General features: G+C 37.9%; 3 protein-coding genes across 13 annotated transcripts in view; all 3 read left to right on the forward strand.

The window, feature by feature from the left end:
* The first annotated feature begins 1,309 nt into the window (after window positions 1-1,309).
* On the forward strand, window positions 1,310-7,951 carry LOC103721336 (glutamine--tRNA ligase-like). Of its 11 annotated transcripts, none has more exons than XR_016413385.1 (13): window positions 1,399-1,733; window positions 2,018-2,069; window positions 2,148-2,219; window positions 2,491-2,590; window positions 3,874-3,969; window positions 5,452-5,513; window positions 5,610-5,711; window positions 5,795-5,887; window positions 6,194-6,346; window positions 6,431-6,486; window positions 6,742-6,838; window positions 7,438-7,528; window positions 7,603-7,636. XR_016413385.1 is itself a non-coding variant. In XM_089931001.1 (13 exons), exons 1-12 carry the CDS (start codon window positions 1,600-1,602, stop codon window positions 7,705-7,707), a joined length of 1,116 nt encoding a protein of 371 aa, XP_089787127.1. In that variant the 5' UTR covers window positions 1,400-1,599; the 3' UTR covers window positions 7,708-7,732; window positions 7,813-7,951. The 11 variants fall into 11 exon arrangements, 9 of the variants coding, with proteins under 9 accessions (XP_089787133.1, XP_089787129.1, XP_089787128.1 ...); XM_089931001.1 differs by lacking the exon at window positions 6,742-6,838 and adding an exon at window positions 7,813-7,951 and having other exon boundaries at window positions 1,400-1,733; window positions 7,603-7,732; XM_089931007.1 differs by lacking the exon at window positions 6,742-6,838 and having other exon boundaries at window positions 1,310-1,734; window positions 1,954-2,069; window positions 2,140-2,219; window positions 7,603-7,851.
* The window catches only part of LOC149753570 (glutamine--tRNA ligase-like), a 61,220-nt gene continuing 41,485 nt past the window's right edge, over window positions 7,849-27,583 (forward strand). The window contains exons 1-5 of the mRNA XM_089931009.1: window positions 7,849-8,010; window positions 8,097-8,195; window positions 10,149-10,285; window positions 13,440-13,539; window positions 13,635-13,730. Of these exons, the coding sequence (XP_089787135.1) occupies window positions 7,849-8,010; window positions 8,097-8,195; window positions 10,149-10,285; window positions 13,440-13,539; window positions 13,635-13,730 (594 nt within the window). The remainder of the gene's footprint in view (window positions 8,011-8,096; window positions 8,196-10,148; window positions 10,286-13,439; window positions 13,540-13,634; window positions 13,731-27,583) is intronic.
* On the forward strand, window positions 23,197-27,031 carry LOC148703602 (receptor kinase-like protein Xa21). The gene is made up of 2 exons (XM_088722732.2): window positions 23,197-26,297; window positions 26,475-27,031. The coding sequence occupies exons 1-2, from the start codon at window positions 23,240-23,242 to the stop codon at window positions 26,888-26,890; spliced, it is 3,474 nt and encodes a 1,157-aa protein (XP_088578858.2). The 5' UTR covers window positions 23,197-23,239; the 3' UTR covers window positions 26,891-27,031.

Raw genomic sequence — 27,583 nt, forward strand, 5'->3', positions numbered from 1 at the left:
ATATATATATATATATATATATATATATATATATATATATATATATATATATATATGCGCATATCAGTCTAGTATGAATGTAACCAGCATAATCAATAAAAATAAAGTAGCATAAAAATTAAGGGCAGTATCATATCATATTTATAGAATCTTTTCTGAAGAGCAAAGGAGGCGATCTAATCAGCCATTCTATTTATCTCTCGGTGCAATGGATAGCCTGAAAGAAGTAGCAGTCTCTTACCAGCTTCTAGATATCTTTGAGCACAATGGGTCCTGTCGTTCTACGTCCCGGATAGGGGTGCAAATGGGTCGGGTCGGGTCCTAGGTGACCCCGATCCGACCCGGTTTTTTGTTCGGGTCCCAATTTTGGACCCGGACCCGACCCGGTTGAAGATCGGGTTGGGTCGGGTCGGGTCCGAGTCGGGTTCGGGTCGGGTTCGGGTCTGATTCGGGTCGGGTTCGGGTCCGATCGGGTCTAATTTTTTTGTGCTTTTGGGAAAAAATTTGGGCAAATCTAATTTGGTCATATCATAATTATGAGGTGCTGGGTGACCCATGACTTGAAAGACTTGCAATTGAGCTCCAGTCAGAACAGATGACCCATGACTTACTAACTAAGTCGGTCTACAAGCCAAATTTCATATCACACTATTTTTTATCTGTATGACTGATTGGACGGAACTCGGTGTCTCCCAGCTCCCCTCTCACGAGGACAAAAAAAATCCCAGACCTTCTTCCAAAATCCAATTCCATTACAGAAAACTGGCACATGACCCATATTCAGTTGCAGTGTTCCCTCACTTTCTCCCTTCAAAAGTTAAAAGAAACAAAAACCAAAAAACAGAAGGAAAAAAAAAAAAAAAGGCAGCTACCGAGACACCAGAGGTCTCAATAGTGTAATAGATCGAGAGAGAATCCTGACGGGCCGACGTTCCTTTGGATTCTGTGAACCTATGCTTGTTGCTAACTTGCTATCCTCCCACACTGACCAACAGTACCACAACCCACGCCAAAAAAAAAAGAAAAAGAAAAAGAAAAAGAAAAGACTTTCTTTTGCTTTTTCTCTCTCTCTCTTCGGGTCCATTCGGGTCGGGTCGGGTCCGGTCCGTTTGGTAAACCCAGACCCGATCCAAAAAATGATTCGGGTCCAATTTTAGGACCCGACCCGGACCCGCGGGTCCTAAAATTCGGATCGGGTCGGGTCTACGCGGGTCGGGTCGGATCGGGTCACGGGTCGACCCGACCCATTTGCAGCCTTAGTCCCGGATCCACTCAAGTGTATAAATTTTTCTTTTCTGAAAAATTATTTAGTAATTCGGAGGTGAAAACGGTGCATGCCTCGGGTCGGATTATATACAAGACCCGACCCGGCCGTTGCCCCCTACGTTTCTTTGCTCCCCTTTGGGGAGCCCTAGGGATCGAATGCGGGCCAAGGCTCTCGTGCCGGTGGTCTGGCCGTCTTCGTCCACGGTCAAATCCACTCCTTCACATAAATCCGATCAAGGAGAATAAAACGCTCTCTCCTTGACGTTCCTCTAATCTTTCTTTCGCTCACTTAGCCCCCACTCCCCCTCTCTCTGAAAAGAATCAGAGGCGGCCATGGTGGTCTCGGGGGAGAAGGGCGAGGTTCAGCCCTTGGACATGTTCCTGTCCATCGGATTGGACCGCCGCACGGCGGAGAACGCCATCGCAAACCCTAAGGTCACCGCAAACCTTACGGCGGTCATCAAAGAGGTATGTGATCTTTTCCATGCTCTCTTTTCCTTTGTCTTCTTTTTGGGGCTTTAAATGATCTTTTCTTGAAGACTCGACATGCCGATGCCATGTTCTTGAAAATTTTTACTTTCTTGCTTTCTTTCTCTTGTTCTTGGCTCTTGGTTCCGAATGATCTTTCTTTGAAGAATCGACGCTAAGTTCTTGAAAAGTTTCTATTCTTGAAATCTACTCTATCAGTAGTTCTGGAAAAATTTCTTGGATCAGCTGCTTCGTTGAATATGAAATTATTGTATGTCTTGCCGGCTAAAGTTGTAGATGGATGCAGCAAGACCGTTGGGAATCTCTTATACATGGTAATCTTGGTCGCTGTTATATGTGGCTAAGCAGAGAATCCGAGTGATTTCTAATGCTGATTCTTTCTAGTTGAGCAGGTCGCAACGAAATACCCAGCCCATGCACTCATCCACCGGCCAGTTTTACTTGAATACATTATTTCATTGAAGGTAACCTTTGCAGTTTCGTCAAATTTTCCTTGTGTTGACATTTTCGCAATTTTTGATCTTTTCCTCATTCATATGTCAAGTGAACAATTTTAAAGAACTTATTGCATTGAAACTGGCATAAACTGTTTTGTACTGTTGGTTGTACTTGCAAAACTGTAACGATCTGCTTTTTATATGCATTCTTTTCTTAAATTCTCTTTTTATTATTGTGCCTTTTCTGAGGCTGTGATCTGTCAATTTCTGGTTTCTGCTTTATGGACAAATTTTGCAGATAAAGAACCCTGCTCAGCTAGATGCAACGCTAACATTTCTCTCGAATGTGGGCCCTGAAGCTTTTCAATTGAAACATTTTGAAGAAACCTGTGGTGTAGGTATGTTTTTTCTGCATATTGTCATTCTGATGTTGATCATGAATAGTGTCCAAGGACGTGAAAGATGACTAGATCTAGGAACTTTTAGGGCCTGGATGAGCTATAATTTAAGATCTTCTATGTGGTCATGCAAGCAATTGTTTATATTTTCTGGACTCTGAGACATGACTTCTCGTTGCTGACTTGCTGTGTGAGTCGCACATCAAGACTCGTAGGAATTTAAATGAAACCTTCTATATTCTTTGATTCTTGCTGTCTAGCCTTTTAATTTATTTTACTTGTTTCTTGTGCGAGAAATTTATTCAACACACAATCTCTTGTAGTTAAACTCTTGCTTTCTTTATCAATGGTTTCTCATATGACTGGGCATTATATACAATATTTATAAAACTTAACTGTATAATAGCAGCATAAATACTCATTGGAAGTTGTCTTAACTTCCTGAATCTATAAGAGTCATTTAATGATAGGCTTAAAAGATCATATATTTGCAATTTTTTTAAAACTGTTAGCTTTATTTTATTGGTGATGTTATGTTCTGATAGATGTTGTTAGTTTCACAGTCATATGACTCCTATTCGTAACTTGAAAGTGCCATGATGTACGAGTCACATAGAGTTTATGCAAAATGTTTTAGTGGATTTATTTGATTCTTTCATGCCCCTTCTGATGAGGGCATATATTTGCATTTTTTTTCAAACTGTTAGCTTTATTTTATTGGTGATGTTATTTTCTGATAGATGTTAGTTTCACAGTCATATGACTCCTATTCGTAACTTGAAAGTGCCATGATGTACGAGTCACATAGAGTTTATGCAAAATGTTTTAGTGGATTTATTTGATTCTCTCATGCCCCTTCTGATGAGGGCTTAGAGAGAACAGCTAGCATAACTTTCCCTACCAACTTATTTCCCATTTGTTTGTCAGTTTGAGTTTGATTGTAAGGAGGTTGTAACTTGAGAGCCTTCTAGTGGTGAGTAAAACCAAATGTTTTGGACAGAGCTCTTACTAGCCCACAAATTGGGAAAATTTGGAATGCTGAACTTGCTGAAGATTTATTTTTATACCTCTACAACGTAATCAAGCTTCTTTAGAATTTATCCTAGCAAGAAATAGATTGGTGGACACTTTTCCATGTTGTTTAGGATTCATATATATATATATATATCAACTCTTATAATATTACTCTCAACAATGATGTAATCAATGTTTAAATGATTAGCTGGACTTTCCGGTTTGCTTATATTTTATTTAATAACTAACTCTGTTTCCCTGACATGCAGGCGTGGAGGTCTCCATTGAAGAAATTCAGTCAGCAGTTACTGCAGTCCTGGAAGAAAATATGGATGCCATATTGGAGTTGCGCTATCATATAAATGGTTTTTTCTTTTAAAAAAATTCTATGCTTTTGTATATTTCAGTTGCAGCTATACTATTTTTTGTGATTCACTCCTCAAAAGCCAGTCATGCAAGATCAACTATAGGCACTATCCTCTAAGTGCTATAGGATCCTCATTTTGCTGAAATAGTCTGTTGCCCTTCATCATTTAGCATAGGAGTTTTTGAGCATTATTGAGTGTCTTTTGAGTACCAGAATCATATTGCAGAAAACATGGCTCTAGCGACCTCTGCAATTCAATTTTATTAGATTCATAGTTAAAAGAAATGCATTTCAGTTTTGTAACTGTTCTGGATGCTTAAAATTTTTATAAGTAATTGAATTCTTATTTTTCTTATCATGAGTCCCAGCTGTGCCAAACTTTCGCAACAGTTACAGATTTTCCGTAAAAGGCTTCATAGACCTGTGCGATATGTATTAGTTATTCTTCCCTTCATTCCTATCTTCAGCAGTTGATGTTCCTTGGTTTTATTGTAAATTAAGCTTCAAATGGATCTGCTATCTGTTATCTTCTGACAATACCAATCTATACTAGCTGTAGTGAGTAGAGTAATTCAAGTTGTCCGCATTTATTTTCAAGCAAGCTATTTGTGATGCATAAACTTGTGAGCTCATTTTATTCTAAATTTTCTAGTCATGGAACAAAATGAAATAAACACAGGCAATTCACAAATGCCTGCTTGTATTCTTCGTATGTCATATATTTAAGGGTGGAAAATGCAACATTTATTTCCTAGGCTGAGCATGAAACCCCATGTTTAATAGTAATATAAAGTAAATTGTTTACAGCAGAGCAACATAAAAAACAAATATGTTGGTGATCATATCTAATCTGTTATGTATCTGATGAGGTGTTGGGGTGGTCTTATAATGTTGCGGGACATTTGCGAGCTGGATCTTAAGTCAACATGCTGAAGATCGAGCATGCTGCTCTGCTTCTTGTTAAATATGAATTGATAAATAATCCTACTTAGCCTTGAATACTGTTGACCTTCTTCGTCAATCAATAACCCTCTAGTCACTGTTGGAATCCAGTGACTCAACAAAATTAATAACTGATAATTTCGTGATCGGGTTGCCCCCATGGCCTGATAACCGAATTTCCTTTGACAACCAGAGTACCGGACAGGTAGTTAGGATTCTTACTGTGCTCATTGTTAGGTAGGGATACTAGGATCCTCATCTCCATATTCATTGTTTCCTAGGCTTGTTAGCTAGTTAACAAAATACATCAGATTTGGCACATTAATAACTAATATATGGGGCGGACAATCTGAAAACAAAAAGTGTGGAATTTAACCATCTAATTGTTCTGGATCAGACAATCTCAAACGGATAAAAGAATATGGTTGAATTTAATAGTCACTCTGCCATATTTTGATTATTGGATTGCTTCTCTTCTTCTTCTTCTATTCTAGTTCTTTCATAAAGCTGATTATCTCTTCTCACCCTTTTGTTCCAGTTGGGAACCTTTGTGGACAAGTTAGAAAGCGGCATCCATGGGCTGATGCTAAACTCGTGAAGGTCTTACAATTATATTCATGCAAAAAACATTCAGCACTATCTTGTCAAATATAACTGCTTCTCTGGGTTTTTATTCATTTCTGAATTTGATGACAGGAAATGATTGATGAAAAGCTTCGTAGGATCCTCGGTGAGAGGACAGCAGCTGATGATAAAAAGCCTTTGAAAAAGAAGAAGGAAAAACTTGTGAAAGTTGAGGTACGTTATGTTAATAGGATTTTAATAAAAATCATTTTCTGGGTTCTGATAATTATTCATTGAATATTTTTTTTTATTGTTAGAATCAAACCAATGCAGTAGTAACATCTGTCCCACCCTCTGAAGAGGAAGTGAACCCTTTCAATATATTTCCACAACCAGAGGAAAACTCCAAGGTATCTCTAACACACTTAGACTTCTTATGCACACGATGTGTCGTGTATTACGTGATGTCCTGGTTTAGTTCATAATCCGTTTTCATGAGCTTCTGCTACTTCAACTTCTCATCAATGTTCTCTGGAAAAATATGTTCTTGGAGTGATAATGGTCACATTTAATTTTCTTTGTCCAAGTTGGTCACATCTCTGCTTTGTTGACTTGTTCAGCATCATGTTGTTTAGAAGAAAACTTTTTTTTTAATTTCTTTCATTTGTTTTTGTAAAGTTATCCCTATAATTTGATAGCTCTTGTTGATGTATCAGGTTCACACAGAGAAATTCTTTAGCAATGGGGCTATATGGAGGGCTCACAACACAAAGGAGTTGCTAGAGAGGCATCTTAAAGCAACTGGAGGAAAAGCTCTCACTCGCTTCCCACCTGAACCTAATGGATATCTACATATTGGTCATGCCAAGGTAATTATATTTTGCTATTATAAGAACATTGGTGTCCAAATTGTATAGAAGATAGTCATTTCCTATTCTGATGGCATAGTACAGGCAATGTTTATTGTTTTTGGTCTGGCAAAAGAGAGAAATGGATCATGCTATCTAAGGTAAGTGTAAAAGGAATTGTCTCATCGGATAGTATTTTTCATCAATGATTTATTCAAGTTCCACTTGATAGCCTGTGTATAATATATATAGTTCATTCTTTAGTTATCTTAATTTCCGTGTATGTAGATTTTTGCTAAAGAAATGACTGCCCTATATTTTAGCTGGACACTGGTATTCCTTATCTTTCTCTGCATGCCGTATTGTACTGTAGATAGTTTTTATTAATTAATTTCCTATGTATTTTGTCTTTCTAGGATAATTTCAATTGACAGAATAGAAGACAAATATGAGCAACATTTTATTGATTAGGAAGTAGCCAATTGGAAATGCTTGTCTTCTACATTGATGCTGGTATTTTAATTTGATTTCTTAGTCCATCATGTATATATGTTATGAGCATTTATATCTGGCCGTCTATTGTAATTGCTTTGCTCCTTCACTTGGATGGGCTGCATTGCCCATAGTTACTATCTGTTGCCATCATTCAACATGAACAGAACCACAATTTGAAACTAGTTGCTAGTGGACAGGGCTAGGCACAAAAAGACCTCTGAGATATTGTGCCTGAAATGCATTTCAATGTCTATTATGAATTTTTATTCTAGCTAATTTACTAACTCACAATTTATCACATGACCACATTTCCTGGTTTATTTTCATAATACTTCTGCACTGTGTTGCATGCAAACTTCCTCCAGCATTGCAGTTCTTTGGCGAAAAAGCATTAGAAACCTTTGAAGTTGGCTGGTCAACTAGGTCAAGTCAAGCCTATGCCACATGGCAAGATCTAGATGTTATTGATAGTATACTTTGACATTAATTAGGGATTCATTTGCCATGTTTTTCCACCCTTTATTGGGGATCTGGCAGTCTTCTGCTACTATTTTAATGGCTTATGTTCAAGACTAAGATCGTTTGAGTTGATATGCTGTGCTTTTTTGTGATGCTAGGTTTGATGATACCAACCCTGAAGCCGAGAAAGTTGAATACATTGATCATATCCAGGAAATTGTGCAGTGGATGGGTTGGCAGCCATTCAAGGTCTATAATGTTTCTGATCAAACTATTTTTATGCTTATTTGACATTGAATAACATTTTTCTTTCACCTTTTCAGGTTACATATACCAGTGACTACTTTCAAGACTTATATGATCTCGCTGTCGAGCTGATGCGCAGAGGTTTAGCTTATGTTGATCACCAGGAACACATGACTCCTTAATAATAGCACTGCAAAGAAATAAACAGTTAAATGTAATGTTGTCAGATTTTCAGAACAGTGTTAACTTTTCTTCTGAATTCTCTCTTTTTTTCTGTTCTTAATCAGAGCCTTGAAGAAATCAAGGAGTATCGAGAGAAAAAGATGAACAGTCCATGGAGGGATAGGCCAATCGCAGAATCATTGAAGTTGTTTGATGATATGAAGCGGGGGTTGATTGATGAGGGCATGGCAACACTTAGGATGAAGCAAGATATGCAGAGTGAGAATAAAAATATGTATGACTTGATAGCTTATCGTATTAAGGTAAGTCTTCACCTGTTAAACATTTTCATATATTCAGGCTATTTTAACTTATCTTGATTGGTTCTTTGACACGCTATTTTTTACAGTTCACCCCCCATCCACGTTTGGGTGACAACTGGTGTATATATCCAAGTTATGATTATGCTCACTGCATTGTGGATTCTCTTGAAAACATCACACATTCAGTAAGTTTCTATTTTTGCGATATCCCCTCACAGTCCCTGTTTAAACATTTTTTGCAATGTGTTTACACCATACAATTTATGGATTTTTAATTTATGGATAATAAACCTTCATACAACTTGACCATCTTGATCATGGATGTATCTGGTAAATTATTAAGCATGGCTGTCATCTACCTTCACAAACCATTACCATTTGATGCAGCTGTTTCTCTCATCTTCGCAGTTGCACCATTACTTGCAGTATGCAGTTAATAGTCTGTGCAATTGCTCCAGATGTACAAGCTAATCACGTATTGTCTCATACAGTAAATTCATCTCCATATCTTTAAATCAGTATTATATGAAGTAGAGGTTATTGTTTTACCTTCGTATGATCTGTATCTTCTAAATAGGAAAATCATGACTCATATCTCATAAGCCGTTTCTGTTACTGACTATTTCATTCATGAACATTTGTTTCGCACAGAATCAAGTTTTATGCTTATGTGTTTGTGTGGCCTAGTTATGATTGTCTTCAATGGTTGCTTCCTAGGTTGTTGCTTGTTCTATAAGTCACCCGTGAAATGAAATTCCGATTATAGAGAGGTTACTCTCCTTGGAATGTAGACTGCAAGTTTCCTGTTATTGCCCTAGTCAACCAATGGATCAATTAGAAATGTTATGCCCTTGAATTTATTATGACTGGAAATCTTAGAACCACAAGCAGTGGTTGGTTTACAACTTAACACTGCTTCAAATTTGCTTGGGACATTTTTCTATATGATGTATTTCTTGTATGGTGCCTTTGCTTTTGCTCTCTCTTTTTCGCACCTTTGAGTAGTCTTTAGCTTCAATTAGTATATATATTGTAAATTTTGATAGATATTTGGTCATTGTGATCATCTTAACTGTTGCTACGTGTCATGCATGACCTGCATACTTTCTTCTTACATTCGTATACACCTATTTTTTTTTCCTAGCTGTGATAAATTTGATTTCATGTTGCTATATATTTGTTTCCTTTTAGGAAGCTTGACTTTCTAATGTATGATATCGGATTATCCCTGAAATGGCAGTAATATTGGTTTTTTGATGTAAATTTGACTGAGACTTGTTCTTTAGGTGTGTTGTATAGGTATATAAGGTTGTTCATCCGTATGTTTGCCATGTGTTGGAATAACATTTTTGCTGTTATATTGTGAAGCTATGCTCGCTTGAATTTGAGATTCGTCGTCCTTCATATGTACTTAGGGGCGGCAATCGGGTCGGATCGGGTCATAAATGGGTCGGGTCACATGCAGGTCGGGTCAGAAAATCATAAACCTGAACCCGACCTGTTTATTAAACAGGTCAGAAATTACAACCTGAACCTGACCTATTTATTAAACAGGTAACCCGACCCGACCCGTTTAACCTGTTTAACAAACAAGTAATCTGTTTACCCATCCCGACCCGACATGTTTAACCTGTTTACCCAACCTGACCCGTTTAACTTGTTTAGACCTATTTAACCTACCCAACCCAACTTGTTTAACCTGCCCAACCCGACCTGTTTAGACCCGTTTAACCTGTTTAGACCTGTTTAACCCGTTTAACCTGCCCAACAGTTAAACGGGTTAAACAGTTTAAACGGGTCAGACATTTAAAACCCGTATCCGACCCAATTAATAAACAGGTTAAACGGGTCGACCTGTTTACGACCCGAACCTGTTTAGGCCAAACCCAAACCTGTTTATGGCGGGTCGAACACGGGTTGGGTTGGCGGGTCGGGTCATATTTTGCCACCCCTATATGTACTACTGGTAATTGGCAGCTTTGGGCCTTTATCAGCCATATGTTTGGGAATACTCACGGTTAAATATATCAAATACAGTGATGTCTAAGTGCAAGGTGTGTTGCCCTATATGTCCTGTTTAATAAAAATATTCCTAATATATGATAAATGTTTAATTTTCTTCTGTCCCCCTATTGTAGTTGAACCGTTTAGTTACTGAGAAGTGGGTGGATGGATGGGATGATCCCCGTCTAATGACACTAGCTGGGTTGAGACCGCGAGGAGTGTCTGCAACTTCAATTAATGCTTTCATTCGAGGAATTGGAATTACAAGAAGGTTGAGAACTGTTTGTATATTCTTTTTATCCTTTCTTATGATATGTTTTCTGATTGTGACATTGTCAGTGAATGTTTAAGTGACAGTTCAAGCAACATTCTGACACTGCTTTTTGATTTTTTTTTTGTGTCACCTTTCTTTGTCCTAGAAAAATAATGTAGTAGTCCATTCCTTAGTTATGTTTCGTGCATTACACATATTTGCTTTGTTATATGCTGTATTTTATCATAGTGCATGCTCGCCACTTGATGCATGAATGTTTGAAAACTATTTATCCTAGCCTTCATGATGTAGTAGCTATTCTGTCTGAGATTTACTATTTTAGAGATCTGAGCATTCTAATAATTATGTTCCTGCATTTCTTCCTGTCATACACAATATGTTTATATTTCCATCATATACATAAGGGTTTTATAAACACTCCTGATGCATGGAAAGCCTTTCCATATGATAATTATATTATGAATAGTGCTTGATTTATTGACACCATGCTTTGGCTGCTTGAATTAAGAGTAAGGAGATCGTCTGAGCCACCATGGCAAAGACAAAAGCTACAAAAACTTTTCTTGGAGGGAGGTGGAAGGTTCAGAGGAAGCTACATAGGGTTTTCATTAGAAAGATAAATGTGAAGGAAGTAAGTTTTGAGAACTTGGTTTCTGGTTTCAGTTATAGCTGGGCATGTGGAATTTCCATATCTGGCAATATTGACAGTTTTTGTAGTTTCTCTTCAGTTTGAAGTGTTGGTTAAAAGATCAGGAAAAGAATAAAATAAGATAGTAAATAGATTGAGCAGAAGAAGCTTAGATAAGTTATAGGTTCTTTGCTAGTTTGCCCCTATGGTTGTAGTCATGTATAGGTCACCAAATAAGTGTGTCCCATTGCTCATGTTTCGCCTTCCGTGTATATAACCTCTATTTTTTCAAAAATTAACCGCCAATAAACTACATTTCAAAACACCCAGTAGAAACATGAGATGTGACAAGATTTAGGAAGACGATGACAGAACGATGGGTTGCTGAACCTTAATATGTGGATACTGTCTCCTTTTCCTCTTGAGGAAAAAGGAGAGAATTTGTGTCTTCCCCCAGAATAGACCAGGTTGCTTAGTAACACATAAAATTATGTAGTTTCAAAAATTTAGGCTGCAGTTAATTTTGTAATATAAGTCAAGATGATTAAGTACCCTGATGTATTATATTATTTATTTGAACTGGCTTTGTTCAGAAAGTTCATTATATTTATCAATTGTGAAGTTTTCAGTGCCTGTTGAATCAAAGCCTTTTTTCTCTGTTTTTAATAAACTAGCTAACATTTTGTATTTGGTCATTTCGTTCTCATATTTTGAGGTTAACTAACTATTTAAGCAACACATGTAGTTATATAAAAAATATATAGGTTTTATGTAAGAAACAGGCTTTTATAGTGTCTAAGGTTGTTAATAAAATTAGCTGTTCATGAGCAGCTCTTGTTTGGCTCAAAATTTGGCCTCAATTTGGTTTGCTTGAATAGTAAATAAGCCAAGCTAGACCTGAACTTGCCTTGCTTGAGCTCAGCTCAGTTAAGATGGAAATATAAATAAATAAATAAATAAATGATCTTCATATACTGTATTCTTTACTTGTTGTTTATATGTAGATTTTTATCTTGTATATTATTAAAATCAACACAATTAACACGAGAAGTATGTATTTCAGTTAGAAGATTGAGATATAACTGTAACGATTACTTCAAAGTATATCTGAAAGACTCGAAGATCTTAAACTCTCACTATATATCTTAAACTAGTTGGTAATGAACAACTTGAGTTTGGCTCAATTTAAATGATCTAGAGTGGGCCTGGCATGCTTACAAAATTAGCTGGGCTCGGCTTGCTGATACCCGTAATATTGTCTTGTATTTTGCTATTCATGTCAATCTCTTTATAAGTCATTGTAATAGCACCCCCCCCCCCCCCCCCCAATGGATCTCAGCTTGGGCTGAATTTTTTGGGATGAAATTTGTAATTATAAAAATGGGCTTTAATTTTAAGTTTTTAACGAATTGAAGCTGATCAAAACTGACTGGTTTTGGTTGAAAAAGTCCAAAACTGCACTATACCTGAAAAAGGTGCTGGTTTTGGTAAAAATGCAGATGCATGTAGTAACCTTCCTGTTACTGTGCATACCTCTTAAACTGAAAATAGGTCTGGCTATATGTACTATCAAGCGTATTTGAAATGATTTAATTAAGTTGTGGGAGAATGTGAAAAATCTAGAGGTAGCTGCGTATGGTTATCATCAAAAATCAGTTTCAAGGAAGCCATTCTTCATGTATATCTTATGAAGATGAAAAGCTCCATATCAACCTGCCGGAACTACTACCTGAAATAGGATTAACTACGTGAACTTTCTTTGCTTATCTTTAGTGGTGACAAGAACTGATGCTTGTCGAAGTTTCATCATGAGAGATTGATTTTGAGCAAACTTAGTTGTTGATTCTCCCAATATAAGCAAACCTAAATGTAGTGCTTTGGAGGCTAGGTTCTTTTCCTGCTACTGTTGGAGTTTGTGGTGCTTGGCTTTAAAAGATATTATGCTGCTGCCTTACCAGTTCTGGCCATAAACTGTCCTTTGGGCTGGGTTGTTGCAACATATTATTCATTTCTTTCTATAGAATTTCCCTGTATAAGTTTTTTGTGTTGAGGCTTCACTATGCATACTATCTCACAACTGGTTTCTATTCAATTGTCGAATTATTATGCTCAAAGTATAATTGGCATAAGCAAGATCAATACCATACCATATCGGGCATACTGTACCATATCGGTATGGAACCGATACGCAATCTCGTACCGTACCGATAGATACGCCTCACTATCTCATATCGTACTATGTACCAAGACTGTAATAAGTTGGTACTGGGACGGGGTCTGGTACCGAGACGATGAACCTTGAGCATGAGTATAATGGTTTTGATACTAATCAACTGCAGAATTATTTTCATTTTTTTTTTGTCATGAGAAACAGTGGTCTGGGTATGAAATAAATTAAGAGGTCATATTGTTGCATTAATATTGCTGCTACTATATTTTAAATGAATCATGGACTCTAAATTGGTGTTTATGTTAACAAGCTTTTTTGCTTAGAACAATTACTCACTAAACCTTACCATACAGTGATAATAGTATGATACGCTTTGATCGTCTTGAGTATCACATAAGAGAAGAGCTCAACAAAACCACACCTCGAACTATGGTTGTGTTGCATCCTCTTAAGGTATCGATTAACTTTCAAATAATAATTTTTTTTAAAATTTTGTCATTTAATGCCTATAGTTTTCCTTCAATTTTTACTAAATTTGTTCTTACTAGGTTGTCATCACAAATCTTGATAGTGGAATTATAATGGATCTTGATGCAAAGATGTGGCCTGATGCTCCTTCAGATGATGTTTCTTCTTTTTACAAGGTACTTACCAGTGAGCCTAAATCCTTATTTTGTTTCTCATCTAAGAGCTGTACAAGAGCACACTTAAGCAGAAGGCACGTTTGGAGGGAGTTTATTTTCCTAAGCTATTGTTTCTCAATCAGCTTATTTTTCCATAGTCATATTGTTTTGTGTCAATATTGTACACTATTTAATTTTGTGGAATATAAATAGTCATGTATACTTGTCAATGTACTTATAACTTTGAGTTCTAAATATAAGATTCCACACTTTCTCATGTATTAGGTAAGTTCAAACTGCAAATTTGCCTGCTTCTCCATGTTGCTTTGGAGGTATTATTGGAAAGTGCTCATTTACAGATAATATTAGTTATGCTCTGTGTGGTGATGCACAGCATCACTACGAAAAATTAAATCGCCTCTCGGGATGGAAAATTTTAGTGCAGCAATATTTGAATCCCACATTTGATTGTCAACATACACTTTAAGGTGCAATACAAGTATGCAAATTGGTATTCTTTAGATCTTATGGCTGCTATACGTTCACATGCAACTTGATTAGATCAGCTCATAGGTCTTGGTTTGTATTACTGTTATTAATCCTCATTGACTAGCATCTAGATGACATTTTGCTGTGTCTGCAAAATCATTTAGGGCATACTCTACAGCTGCCATTCATTCCTTTTTGCTAGTGAAGTCTTAGAACTGAAGGGATGATTCATACTCCCCAGACCATAGTTTTTTTATTAAAAAATTAAATCTTTGTTACTTTTTAGTGTAGACCAAGAGAAAGGTGCATTAGACCTTATAAAAACATCAAGAATCACCATTAAATCCTGATATCTGATTGGCAACTACATTAAACAAGAATATCTTCTGTAGTTGCTGTTCCTATGTGAATATGGATCTAGTTCATCAGACATTGCAATTTACATCCTTTACTAGCTGCAACAATTCTTTCAACTGAGATGACAGAAGTATTTTAAATCTGTAGATTACAAGTGCTCTGTTTTAGAACTTTTTAACTGTGAAAGCTGGTGTACAAGTTCTGTTTAGTTGCCACTTCTTATCACAGTTGCTGATGTTATTATTTCCTTGATAATCTAAGAGGTCATTGTGTATCGAGTACCAAATTTGTTAAGATGCTTCCATGTCTGAGGCTGACTGGATTTATCTTCATGTAGTTGTTATATGTAGGTGCTATTTATTTTCTTCAATTTACCAGTTCTTGAATATAGTATTATTCAGCTTCATCGAAATGTAGAGGTAGCATATTATAGTCCAAAATTGCTTCCTGTGCAAATTTGATGAATTCTGACTGGGGCAATCTGCGTCTAGTAGTTAAAAAAAATTTCAGCGTGCCTGTTTAGCAAGTCTTCCATATTTATTGGTGATTGTGGTGCAAACAGGTGACTGAAAACTGCTTTGGATTTTCCGAAAAAATAAGCACTCCTAGATTTGTAGCAACATTATGGTTCACCCGTAATCAGGGTTTGAACAATTATAAGCCATGTGCTCGTGTCTTCCTATATAATAGCTGGACAAAACTCAAATATGTTGCATATAATAATAATTTTTGAAAAGACCTCTCATGGATAAATTTTGTCAAGGTTCTTCCGTAATTTTTAGATTGTACTCAGGTAGGCATGTACTCTGTCTTTTCTTGCTCGAAATTGTATGATCCCTGTAATCTTCTTTTTTCCATTTCATTTGCATGAAGCCATCCTGGACCCTGAATTTTTTTATGTTCTGAGAGGACTGATACCTAAAACTGACAACTATGCCAGGCCTTTTCATTGTGGAATTCTTTCTGCTTTTTGTAGCGTAGCTTTTATATGTCAAATGAATCTGGTCTTGTTATGTCTGTTTGGTTCTTCGCAATGGATTTAAGAAATTACTTTCTTCTGGAAAACCAACGTTCCAGTTGTTTGCTTTGCAGGAATTATGAGTATGGAAATTAGTTTTCCATATGGACAGAAAAGTTGCAATTTCCATTGTGGGAAAAGTATTTTCCTTGTTTTGTTTTAAGCCAAGAAACTTTCCAGATAACAAAACAGCCAGAGACAATATCTTCCCTTTTCTGGGTATGATTTTGGCTTAGGGCCTACTGCATACGAGTTCACATTCTGTTTTTGTTGACTGGTTTGTAGCCATTGCATTGGTCGGCTTTTGCCCGCTACGTGGTAAGTTAATAAATTGATAAACTAGGTTGCAGATTTATGAGAGAGATTTCATATCATACATTAAATTTTGGACTAAAGGTTGCATGATTGAAACTGAAAAATAAGCTATTTCTGGATTTAAAAGAAAATTAAACATTATAGATCAATATCAAAGTGTAGATCTTTATTTTGACTCCTATTTGTTTTTCGGATGAAGTATTTGGGTTCAGATACTCTGAAAACCCTCTCTTATGCATGCATCCAGGTGCCTGACGCTAGATCAGTGGAGCCGCAATCTATGAAATCATCTTAGCCATCCGCATAAGGAATAAAAGCAAGTCTATATGATCATATATGTCTTGATCCAACAATCATTTACTGAATCAAAGAATCATATTAGCAATTCAACGCAGAACTTTATAGATCGGCTGCATCTCTAAATCAGGCCAAAGCATTTCAGTATAAATATGATGGAGGGATAGCTCTTGTGCATGACAGATTTTTTTTCTTCTTCCACTTCTTTAACTAACTCTCCATTCAATATTGAACTCTTTCTTATTTTTGACCATGTTGTAGGCCCTATCCTTCATTCCTCTCCCTCATTGTCAGTCCTTATTGTACAAAGAAAATATAAGAGAGAGAGAGAGAGAGAGGAAACTGAACATATTTTCTATTGTTAGAAATCTTAAAAAAATAGAAATAAAATGTCTATTTTTTTTTAAAAAAAATGATAACGATGCAAAATATAATACAAGAGTTTTCAAATTTATTTTTATTTCAAAACTCAAATTACTAAAACCTTTATATTTGAATTGTTAGAAACATAGTATTAACAGAGAGGAGGATTGAGGAAATTTATTTTGGATATATATATATATATATATATATATATATATATATATATATATATATATATATATATATATATATATGCCGGCGCGCAAGAATACACACGATAAAAGACTGTTCTTGCATGTTCTCCGAGATTAAGTTCTAGTATAACTAATAACCTCGCTTGCAGCCATAAATACGTTTGCATCCTCTTGTAGACGAAAGTTGGCGAACAGGTGGGGGGGGATGCGGGTTAAACGCATGGTTTTTCGAGCCCCCGGACGAAGGGCATGGATGACCTTTGATGTGATTTGCTGCACAGGGAAGATTCCCGCCGGGTCCTTCCTTCTCTGCATCAATTATAGTGAAAAAATAAATGCTTAAAAATAAAGATTAGAAATGGCTCTGATAGCGTGAAAACACATGGCGGTTCTTTTTATTGGAATCACAACTTGGCACACCATCAAAGTCGATGCGGCTTTGTTATATATTAATAATTAAAATTTAATTCACCTAAATGAAACAAATGACGGCCCCATATACATAAATGAGTTTTGTCCGCCAGAGCCATACCCCAGTCCAGGGCCAATCGAGATATCTAAAGCCCAAGTCTGGCTGCTCAAAATATGAACCCAGTCCAGCAAGTCGTGTTGGTCCTAGGGCTCTACCGGCCACCCAATTACATGGCCCTCATCCCTGCCGCCTTCGCTTTGTTTCGCAAGGGTTCTGTGCAGATTGCTCCCTGTTTTTCCCTCTCATCTCGGTACAAACTAGAGTAATGCTACGATAACTCAGAAAAATTGCTACGAATCACCTTGCTTCATTAAATGGTATGGTATATATAGTTCACGATACCAATTCAAAGGGAGGAGCGAGAGCACGCCACCCCGGCTGAGTGATATTTTCGAGATACTAAAGCACTTTTGGCGTGAAAAATCCTGTGAAATAGAGATTAAATCATTAGTTGGGGATACTCACTAGGCGAAGGTGGGCGTGCTGCAACGCCGGTATCACGGGCAATGGAGACGAGAGTAGTGCTTGAAAGTAGCAGGAGCATGGAGAGAATGTGAAGAGCCTTCCAAGCCATCCTATTCCCAACCACGAAACTTGCCCTGTCCAACACCCGCGAACACGTCCTACTTGTAGGCAAGCAGGCTGTGGAGGACTGTCTGTAAGAAACTTCAAGGAAAGAGCTGTCCCGCCGGAAAATAGAATTCGGAGGCAGGAGGCAATATCTCTAAGAAAGCAACTCTAGAGAGAGACGACAGCGATGGAAGATGTCTTCGTTGAATCAGTCGTGAAAGATGACTTCATCCGCATCTTTCGAATGGTACTCTTTCCGCTGGAACAAGTGTGGAAGATACTCTCTCTTCTTCCACATCGCGCGGGTGTTGGCGTCTTCCCAGTCTGCTTCCAAGCTTGCTCGAATACGAGCAAAAATGTCGGTCGGAACTGGCTCCACGGAGAAAAAGGTGGAAGCTGGAAGCAGACAGAAGAGGAGTCGAGAAGGGAGAAAATGGCATTTTCGTTATCCTTGTTCTACGGCGCTCCACATCCCTCGACCGTCATTTTCATTCTCGCTTCCACGCCATTTCTCTCGCCATCTTTTGCATGACATTGGTCTTTTTATTCTTTTTTCTACGGAATGTATGACATGAATGATGCATCAAATCCCTCATTAAAAAACATGATATGATTGGTATTTTTCTTTTTCTTTTTTTTAGAAAGAATGCATAACATGATCGATGCATTAATTTTTTTATTAAAAAGAGTGCCTCTGCCATATAGTAAATCCATGCTGCCTTAGTTTAACCAACAATATCTCCCTACTCTTATCAAATGGATCTTCCACAAGAAGGTTTACTCGACCAAGTCTTCTGCTTGGAAAGAAAACTTTTATGTTCACACAATTTAGAGGTCTCCTTTTTTAGTAGGTCTCCCATTGCATCGATGTCATCCTATTCCGATCAACACAATGCCCAAGTCTTCTAATTTGGACTATAATACTTTCAGCTCCACAAGAGCTGTCTTGGCCATTTTCATCCTCACTTCACGACTCTATTCTTCCAGCCATCTTTTGCACGGCATGACCGATATTTTCCTTTTTATTTTTTATTTTGGAAAGAATGCATGACATGATCAATGCATTAAGTTCCTTATTAAGAAAAAGCATCTTCACTACTCTTATCAAAAAGATCTTCCACGCGTAGGTCTAGTCAGCCAGGTCTTCTACTTGGAAACAAAACTTTTATCTTCACACAATTTAGATGTCTCCTTTCTAGTAGGTCTCCCATTGCATCGATGTCATTGTATTCTGGTCAACACAATTCCCAAGTCTTCTAATTTGGACTATAATACTCTCAGCTCCACAAGAGTTGTCTTGGCCATTTTCATCCTCACTTCATAACTCTATTCTTCCAGCCATCTTTTGCACGGCATGATCGATATTTTTCTTTTTATTTTTTATTTTGGAAAGAATGCATGACAAGATCAATGCATTAAGTTCCTTATTAAGAAAAAGCATCTTCACTACTCTTATCAAAAAGATCTTCCACGCGTAGGTCTAGTCAGCCAGGTCTTCTACTTGGAAACAAAACTTTTATGTTCACACAATTTAGATGTCTCCTTTCTAGTAGGTCTCCCATTGCATCGATGTCATCCTATTCCGGTCAACACAATTCCCAAGTCTTCTAATTTGGACTATAATACTCTCAGCTCCACAAGAGTTGTCTTGGACATTTTCATCCTCACTTCACGACTCTATTCTTCCAGCCATCTTTTGCACGGTATGACCGATATTTTTCTTTTTATTTTTTATTTTGGAAAGAATGCATGACATGATCAATGCATTAAGTTCCTTATTAAGAAAAAGCATCTTCACTACTCTTATCAAAAAGATCTTCCACGCGTAGGTCTAGTCAGCCAGGTCTTCTACTTGGAAACAAAACTTTTATCTTCACACAATTTAGATGTCTCCTTTCTAGTAGGTCTCCCATTGCATCAATGTCATCCTATTCCGGCCAACACAATTTCCAAGTCTTCTAATTTGGACTATAATACTCTTAGCTCTACAAGGGTTGTCTTGGCCATTTTCATCCTCACTTCACGACTCTATTCTTCCAGCCATCTTTTGTACGGCATGACCGATATTTTTCTTTTTATTTTTTATTTTGGAAAGAATGCATGACATGATCAATGCATTAAGATCCTTATTAAGAAAAAGCATCTTCACTACTCTTATCAAAAAGATCTTCCATGCGTAGGTCTAGTCAGCCAGGTTTTCTACTTGGAAACAAAATTTTTATGTTCACACAATTTAGAGGTCTCCTTTCTAGTAGGTCTCCCATTGCATCGATGTCATCCTATTCCAGTCAACACAATTCCCAAGTCTTCTAATTTGGACTATAATACTCTCAGCTCCACAAGAGTTGTCTTGGCCATTTTCATCCTCACTTCACGACTCTATTCTTCCAGCCATCTTTTGCACGGCATGACTGATATTTTCCTTTTTATTTTTTATCTTGGAAAGAATGCATGACATGATCAATGCATTAAGTTCCTTATTAAGAAAAAGCATGTTCACTACTCTTATCAAAAAGATCTTCCACGCGTAGGTCTAGTCAGCCAGGTCTTCTACTTGGAAACAAAACTTGTGTTCACACAGATTAGAGGTCTCTTCTCCGATTAAGTCTCGCATTTTGTCGACGCCCTTCACTTCCGGTTAACACTATTCTCAAGTCTTCTAGTTTGAACGAGAGCGTCTACCATATTCATTATCACGTCTACGGGATGTATGACATGACCGATGCATCAAGTCCCTCACTAAAAAACAAAAAAAACCGCTCTTCCCTAAAGTTGATCCATGCTACATTAGTTCAATCAAAATTACCTCCCAACTCTTATCAAATGGATCTTCGATAAGCAGGTCTACTCAACCAAGTCTTCTGCTCCAAAACAAAATTTTTATCTCCACAAATTAGAGGTCTCTTTGTCTACCAAGTGTTCTATTTTGTCGATGCCCTCCTTTTCCAATCAACGCTATTCCCAAGTCTTCTAGTTTGGATGGTAGAACTCTCCACAAGAACTACCTTTGCCATGTTCATTATCGTTTCCATGGATTCATTGTTCTCCCCGTCTTTTGCATGGCATGATTGACATTTTCCTTTTTTATTTTTTTCTACAAAATGCATGACATGACTGATGCATTAAGTTCCTCATAAAAAAAAGTAGCTCTGCCGTAAAGTTAATCCATGCTACCTTAGTTTAATCAAAAATAGCTTCCTACTCTTATCAAATGGATCATCCACAAATAGGTCAGCTCAACCAAGTCTTCTGCTCCAAAATAAAATTTTTATGTCCACACAAATTAGAGATCTCTTCTTCCACTAGGTCTCCCATTTTGTCCATGCCCTCCTCTTCCAATCAATACTATTCCCAAGTCTTCTAATTTGGACGGTAGAACTTTCCACAAGAGCTATCTCTGCCATATTTATTATTGCTTCTACAGATCCATCGTTCTCAACATCTTTGGAATGACATGACCAACATTTTTTTTTGTTTTGTTTAGCAAAATGCATGACATGAGCGATACATTAAGTTTGTCATAAAAAAGGTAGCTCTACCGTAAAGTTAACCCGTGCTACCTTAGTTTAATCAAAAATACCTTCCAAAATTTATCAAATGGATCTTTGAAAAAAAAGTCTACGCAACCAATTAAGTCTTCTGCTCTAAAACAGAACTTTTATGTCCACACAAATTAGAGGTTTCTTCTTCTTCTAGGCCTCCTATTTTGTCAATGCCCCCCTCTTCTAGTCAACACTACTCCCAAGTCCTCTAGTTTGGACGGTAGAACTCTTTGCTCCACAAGAGCGTGAAAGAAATGATAGCCATACATACATACATACATACATACATATATATATATATATATATATATATATATATATATATATTTCAATAGAAACAGTGGAAACGATTTATTTACCTCCTACCATGATGTCTGACTGATTTCAAATCTGCCCACAAGAAAACAAGGTAGTGAAAGAAAAAGCTTTTTGACTAAGAGAGGAACTTCTAGTCTTTTGCCTTTTTTGGATTAGGGATGTACAATGGAAATACACAGGCCCTTGTATTATATGCCAGACTAGAGACCCTTCCATTCTAAAATAATCGTTACATATTCCATCCATCAAGGAATATGAAATGTTTCTGTACAGAATTAAATGTATAATTAAATCCATATTAACCCCATAAAGAAATATTTACCAAATCTTTAATAGCCTAATAAGAATTTCTTAAATGGCTAAAATAAATGTGATTATGTAGACCACCTTAGGAAAATTATCTTTATGAAATTAATTAATTTCCTACAAAGCTACCTCTACCATATTCAATATCGCTTCTTCAGATCCACTCTTCTCACCATCTTTTGCATGCTATGATTGGTATTTTTCTTTTTCTTTTTTTTTTGGAAAGAATGCATAACATGATCGATGCATTAAATTTTTTATTAAAAAGAGTGCCTCTGCCATATAGTAAATCCATGTTGCCTTAGTTTAACCAACAATATCTCCCTACTCTTATCAAATGGATCTTCCACAAGTAGGTCTACTCGACCAAGTCTTCTGCTTGGAAACAAAACTTTTATGTTCACACAAATTAGAGGTCTCCTTTTCTACTAGGTCTCCCATTGCATCAATGTCGTCCTATTCCGGTCAACACAATTCCCAAGTCTTCTAGTTTGGACTATAATACTCTTAGCTCCACAAGAGTTGTCTTGGCCATTTTCATCCTCACTTCATGACCATATTCTTCTAGCCATCTTTTGCATGACATGACCGACTCTTTTCTTTTTATTTTTTTATTTTGAAAAGAATGCATGACATAATCAATGCATTAAGTTCCTAATTACGAAAAAAATCTTCCCTACTTTTATCAAAAAGATCTTCCACGCGTAGGTCTAGTCAGCCAAGTCTTCTACTTGGAAACAAAACTTTTGTGTTCACACAGATTAGAGGTCTCTTCTCCGATTAAGTCTCACATTTTTATTTTTTATTTTGGAAAGAATGCATGACATTATTGATGCATTAAGTTCCTAATTAAAAAAAGCACCTCGGCCATGAAGTTAAACCATGCTTACGTTAGTTTAACCAAAAATACATCACTACTCTTATCAAATGGATCTTCCACAAGTAGGTCTACCTGGCCAAGTCTTTTGCTTAGAAACAAAACTTTCATGTTCCCACAAACTAGAGGTCTCTTCTCCTACTAAGTCTCCCATCATGTCGATGCCCTCCTCTTTCGGTCAACACCACTCTCAAGTCTTCTAGTTTGGACGGGAGCACTCCTTTTTGCATAAGAGCAGATCCATTCTTCTCGCCATCTTCTGCATGACATGACCGATATTTTTCTTTTTGTTTATTAGTCTAAGAATGCATGACATAACCACCACGTCAAGTTCTCTATAAAAAGGCATATCTGCCCTAAAGTTAATCCATACCACCATAGTTTAGCAACCATACCTCCCTAATCCTATCAAATGGATCTTCCACAGCTAAAGAATATCAAAGTCCTCCGGCCAATAGCTCTCATCCTTCTCTTCAGCTTATGCTCCTTGCACGCCTACTCCGCACTCGCTGCCGCTGCTACTGATCCCATCCTACCAAACAATGCCACCGACAAGCTAGCTCTGCTTGCCTTCAAGTCACTGCTATCTGACCCTCTTGGAGCCCTGACCACCTGGAGAAACGAATCCCACAATTACTGTAGGTGGTTGGGCGTCACTTGTGGCCGGCGACACCCACAAAGGGTCACGGCTTTGGTCCTTGATTCCCTCAACCTCACAGGCGTCATATCACCCGACATATCCAACCTCACCTTTCTTAGGAGAATCTATCTACCGAATAACCAACTCAACGGGCACATCCCACAAGAGCTAGGTCGTCTCTCTCGACTTCAGTACCTTAACCTAAGTATGAACTCTCTTGAAGGCCAAATCCCATCCAATCTTAGCCAGTGTTTGAACCTCCAAACCCTTAGTTTAGATTACAACAAACTCAGTGGAGAAATTCCCACCGACTTTAGCTCCCTTCAAAATCTTGACAACCTCTTTCTAAGCAATAACAATCTCACAGGCTGCATTCCTCCTTTGTTGGGACGTAGCCCATCGCCCACCCAGGTTGATCTTTCAGGCAATCGTCTCATAGGAGGCATTCCACCATTCCTGGCCAACAACTCATTCCTTAGTGTTCTTCTCCTATCAAATAATAGTCTGACAGGAGGCATCCCTTCTTTGCTAGGAGCCAGCTTATCCCTTCAATATCTTGACCTATCATTCAACAGTCTCACGGGAGAGATCCCCCAATCATTAGGTAGCAGCTCATCCCTCGCCTATATTGATCTGGCAAGGAACAATCTGATAGGAGGTTTGCCACCTTTCTTAGCCATCCCCTCGGGCATTTTTTTCCTTGGGCTGTCTCTGAACCAACTTTCAGGAGGCATCTCGTCTTCATTGGGGAACCTCTCCTCTCTCCAGTATCTTTATCTTGCCAGCAATAACTTGATGGGAAGCATTCCAGAAAGCCTAGGCAACATCCCCGACCTACAAGAGTTAGATCTGACCTTCAATAACTTGTCTGGCCAAATCCCAACTTCTCTTTACAACTGCTCGTCGCTCACCTATTTTGGTGTGGGGAGCAATAGGCTCTTTGGGACACTTCCACCGAATATGGGCCTCACTCTTCTTAACCTCCAAAACTTGGTCATGCAGGGGAACCAATTCCATGGACCGATCCCGGTTTCATTATGCAATGCTTCCGGGCTTGAGATGCTTGATCTTTCCAATAATTCATTCAGTGGATTAGTGCCTTCCAATCTAGGATCCCTACGAAACCTGCGCTATCTGTACATCGGCTGGAATCATCTCCAAGCCCACGATTGGAGCTTCTTCTCTTCTTTGACTAATTGTAGCTTTTTGGAGAGATTAAGCCTGTACCAAAACAAATTTGAGGGCCGACTACCTAGTTTGATAGGCAATCTCTCCACACAGCTTGAATGGCTATTGATTGGGAAAAATCAAATATCCGGGTCCATTCCTACAGAGATAGGGAAACTTGTCAGCCTAACTGTGCTTTTTCTAGATCAAAACCTTTTCACAGGAGAAATTCCAGAGACCATAGGAAAGCTTCAGAACTTATATGTGATGTACTTATCAGGAAACAACTTATCAGGACCGATCCCCTCTACTATTGGCAACCTCGCTCAATTGAACGAGCTTTACATGCAAGAAAATGAACTAAGCGGCAGTATCCCTGCAAGCTTCAAAAATTGCAGCAATTTGAGACTATTAAACCTTTCCCACAATGCTCTCGTTGGAAGCATACCAAGGGAACTCGTCGGCATCTCATCTCTTGCACAATATCTCGACCTATCACATAATTATCTCATCGGGCCCATGCCAATGGAAGTAGACAACTTGATTAACCTTGATCGTTTAGATGTCTCCGAGAACCGATTGTCCGGTGACATCCCTTCCACCTTAGGTGCTTGCCAGCATTTGGAACACCTATACATGCAAGGCAACTCTTTTGAAGGTAGCATTCCTCAAGGACTTGGATCCTTGAAAGGCATGGTGGACTTGGATCTTTCTCGAAACAACTTGTCCGGGCCAATTCCAGATTTCTTCAGGTCTTTTCGTTTTCTGCATTATCTTAATCTTTCATTCAATGATCTTAATGGCGAAATCCCGAAGGGTGGTATTTTCGATAATGCCACCGAAATTTTTGTCCTCGGGAATAGGAGGCTCTGTGGGGCTGATCCAGATTTGCAGCTGCCGCCTTGCTCTGTCAAAGCCTCAAAGAGGACGTTCCTCAAGATTACAATACCAGTTGTAGGTGCCGCTATAGTCCTGATGCTGTGTTTGCTTGCCATTCTTTGTCGACCAAGGAAGGCAGGTGAAAAATCTCTCTCTGTCTCCAATATGGGGGGCAAATACAAAAAATTATCTTATGCGGACATCCACAGAGCAACTAATGGCTTCTCTTCAGACAACTTGGTTGGCACCGGAAGTTTTGGTTCCGTGTATAAAGGGAAAATAGATCTTGAAGAGAATGTCATCATCGTGAAGGTATTCAACCTTCATCAAATTGGAGCGCTAAAGAGTTTCAGCGCCGAATGCGAAGCCTTAAGAAACATGCGCCACAGGAATCTGGTTAAGATTATTACTTCGTGCTCGACTATTGATTCAAGAGGTAATGATTTTAAAGCTCTAGTCTTCGAATACATGCCTAATGGGAGCCTAGAAGAGTGGTTGCATCCAAAAGCTCACGAACATGACCAGGCAAAGAAGCTGAACCTTACTCAAAGGTTAAACATAGTCATCGATGTGGCTTTTGGTTTGAACTATCTACATCACGGCTATGCAGTGCCGGTTGTTCATTGCGATCTCAAGCCAAGCAACATTCTTCTTGACAATGATATGACTGCCCATGTGGGTGATTTTGGCTTAGCAAGGTTTCTCTCAACTTCCAGCTCTGCAACATCTAAAAATTCAACAAGTTGGATGGGGATAAAAGGATCCATCGGATATGTCGCACCAGGTAAGAGCTCAAAAATATTCTCCCGTCGCTCTTTCATATGCATACTTGAATGAAATTGCAGATAACCATATGGATTACTTCATGACAAAAGTCTATGTTTTGTTTTGAATGAAAAATTATCTTCATTTCTAAACTATATATCAATTACTCTGCAATCGATGTACCAATGAAATGCAGAATATGCGATGGGCAGCAAAATATCTACACAGGGAGACGTATATAGCTATGGAATACTTTTGCTAGAGATGTTTACGGGAAAGAAACCTACAAATGACATATTCAAGGATGGTTTAAATCTTCATAAATTTGTCAGCACGGCTTTTCCAGAAAGGATCATGGAGATTTTAGATCCCCAGATCCTGCAAGAAGAATGCACAGAAGCTAATGACAACAGTAGAAATGAAAATGCTGCCAAGATGAGAACGAGGAGATGCATTACTTCATTACTTGCAATTGGGATTTCATGCTCAAAAGAATCACCCAAAGAACGAATGGACATGCGAGACGTTGCCAATAAACTCAACGCAGTTAAAGACAGGTTATCCGTGGTCGAAAACTTTGAAGAGGGGGCAAATCTGCCTCATAACGTGTAGAAAATTCAGTTATATATATATATATATATACACTTTTCTAGTTTGTTTATGTTAGAAGCGAGCTTGATGTAACCTTATGCTTTTTCTTTCTTTTCCTCAAAAATTAAGTGTGGCCTATCAATAAATTATGTACTTAAGCAAGCAAGCGTAGATTGGGAATAATTTAAAGTCGATATCAAAAAGGATTTCTTCTTTTCTTTTGGTAATCTAAAAGAGACCTCGTGCTTTTGTTTTGGTAATGTAAAAAGGACTTACACCAAAGAATCAACTTCTACATTCAAATCGAAGAGGGTAATGACATCCAACTCTGCACATCATCATTTCCATGTCTGAGACTCACGATTGTGTCCTCAACTTAGCTATATCCTCTTTTGGATAACATTGAATCAAAACGAAAGCTGATTCAGTGCTCTAGTGTTCCACCATCAGGAATGAGAGTTAAGAAACAATGGGAGGAATATTGCTCCCCTCGGCGACAAAGGCACACTACGAGATCATGGCTCAAATCCCACCACCAGTTTTAAATCCCAATTAGGGCTCGTTTGGTTCGCGAAAAAAGAAGAGAGGAAAGTGTGGTCAACGGAAAAGTAAAGAAATGCCGCTTATTTGGTTGAAGTTTTCAAAGAAGAGAGATAAAAAAGTTGTATTTCCGTGGAAATATAATTCCTACGTTTTATGAAAAAATCTTTCCTA

The sequence above is a fragment of the Phoenix dactylifera genome, chromosome 5, assembly GCF_051530095.1.
Source record: "Phoenix dactylifera cultivar Ajwa chromosome 5, Ajwa_hap1_PhDact_Kaust_v1.1, whole genome shotgun sequence".
In the NCBI taxonomy this organism is placed as follows: domain Eukaryota; kingdom Viridiplantae; phylum Streptophyta; class Magnoliopsida; order Arecales; family Arecaceae; genus Phoenix; species Phoenix dactylifera.

What these genes read in the sequence shown, in the direction of transcription:
- LOC103721336 (XM_089931001.1), top strand. Translation starts at nt 1,600, where the DNA reads ATGGTGGTCTCGGGGGAGAAGGGCGAGGTTCAGCCCTTGGACATGTTC. An exon ending in TGAAGAAACCTGTGGTGTAG is followed by an intron (nt 2,591 to 3,873) that starts GTATGTTTTTTC and finishes CCTGACATGCAG; the next exon opens with GCGTGGAGGTCTCCATTGAA. An exon ending in TGGGTTGGCAGCCATTCAAG is followed by an intron (nt 7,529 to 7,602) that starts GTCTATAATGTT and finishes TCACCTTTTCAG; the next exon opens with GTTACATATACCAGTGACTA.
- LOC148703602 (XM_088722732.2), top strand. Translation starts at nt 23,240, where the DNA reads ATGGATCTTCCACAGCTAAAGAATATCAAAGTCCTCCGGCCAATAGCT. An exon ending in CATCGGATATGTCGCACCAG is followed by an intron (nt 26,298 to 26,474) that starts GTAAGAGCTCAA and finishes AATGAAATGCAG; the next exon opens with AATATGCGATGGGCAGCAAA.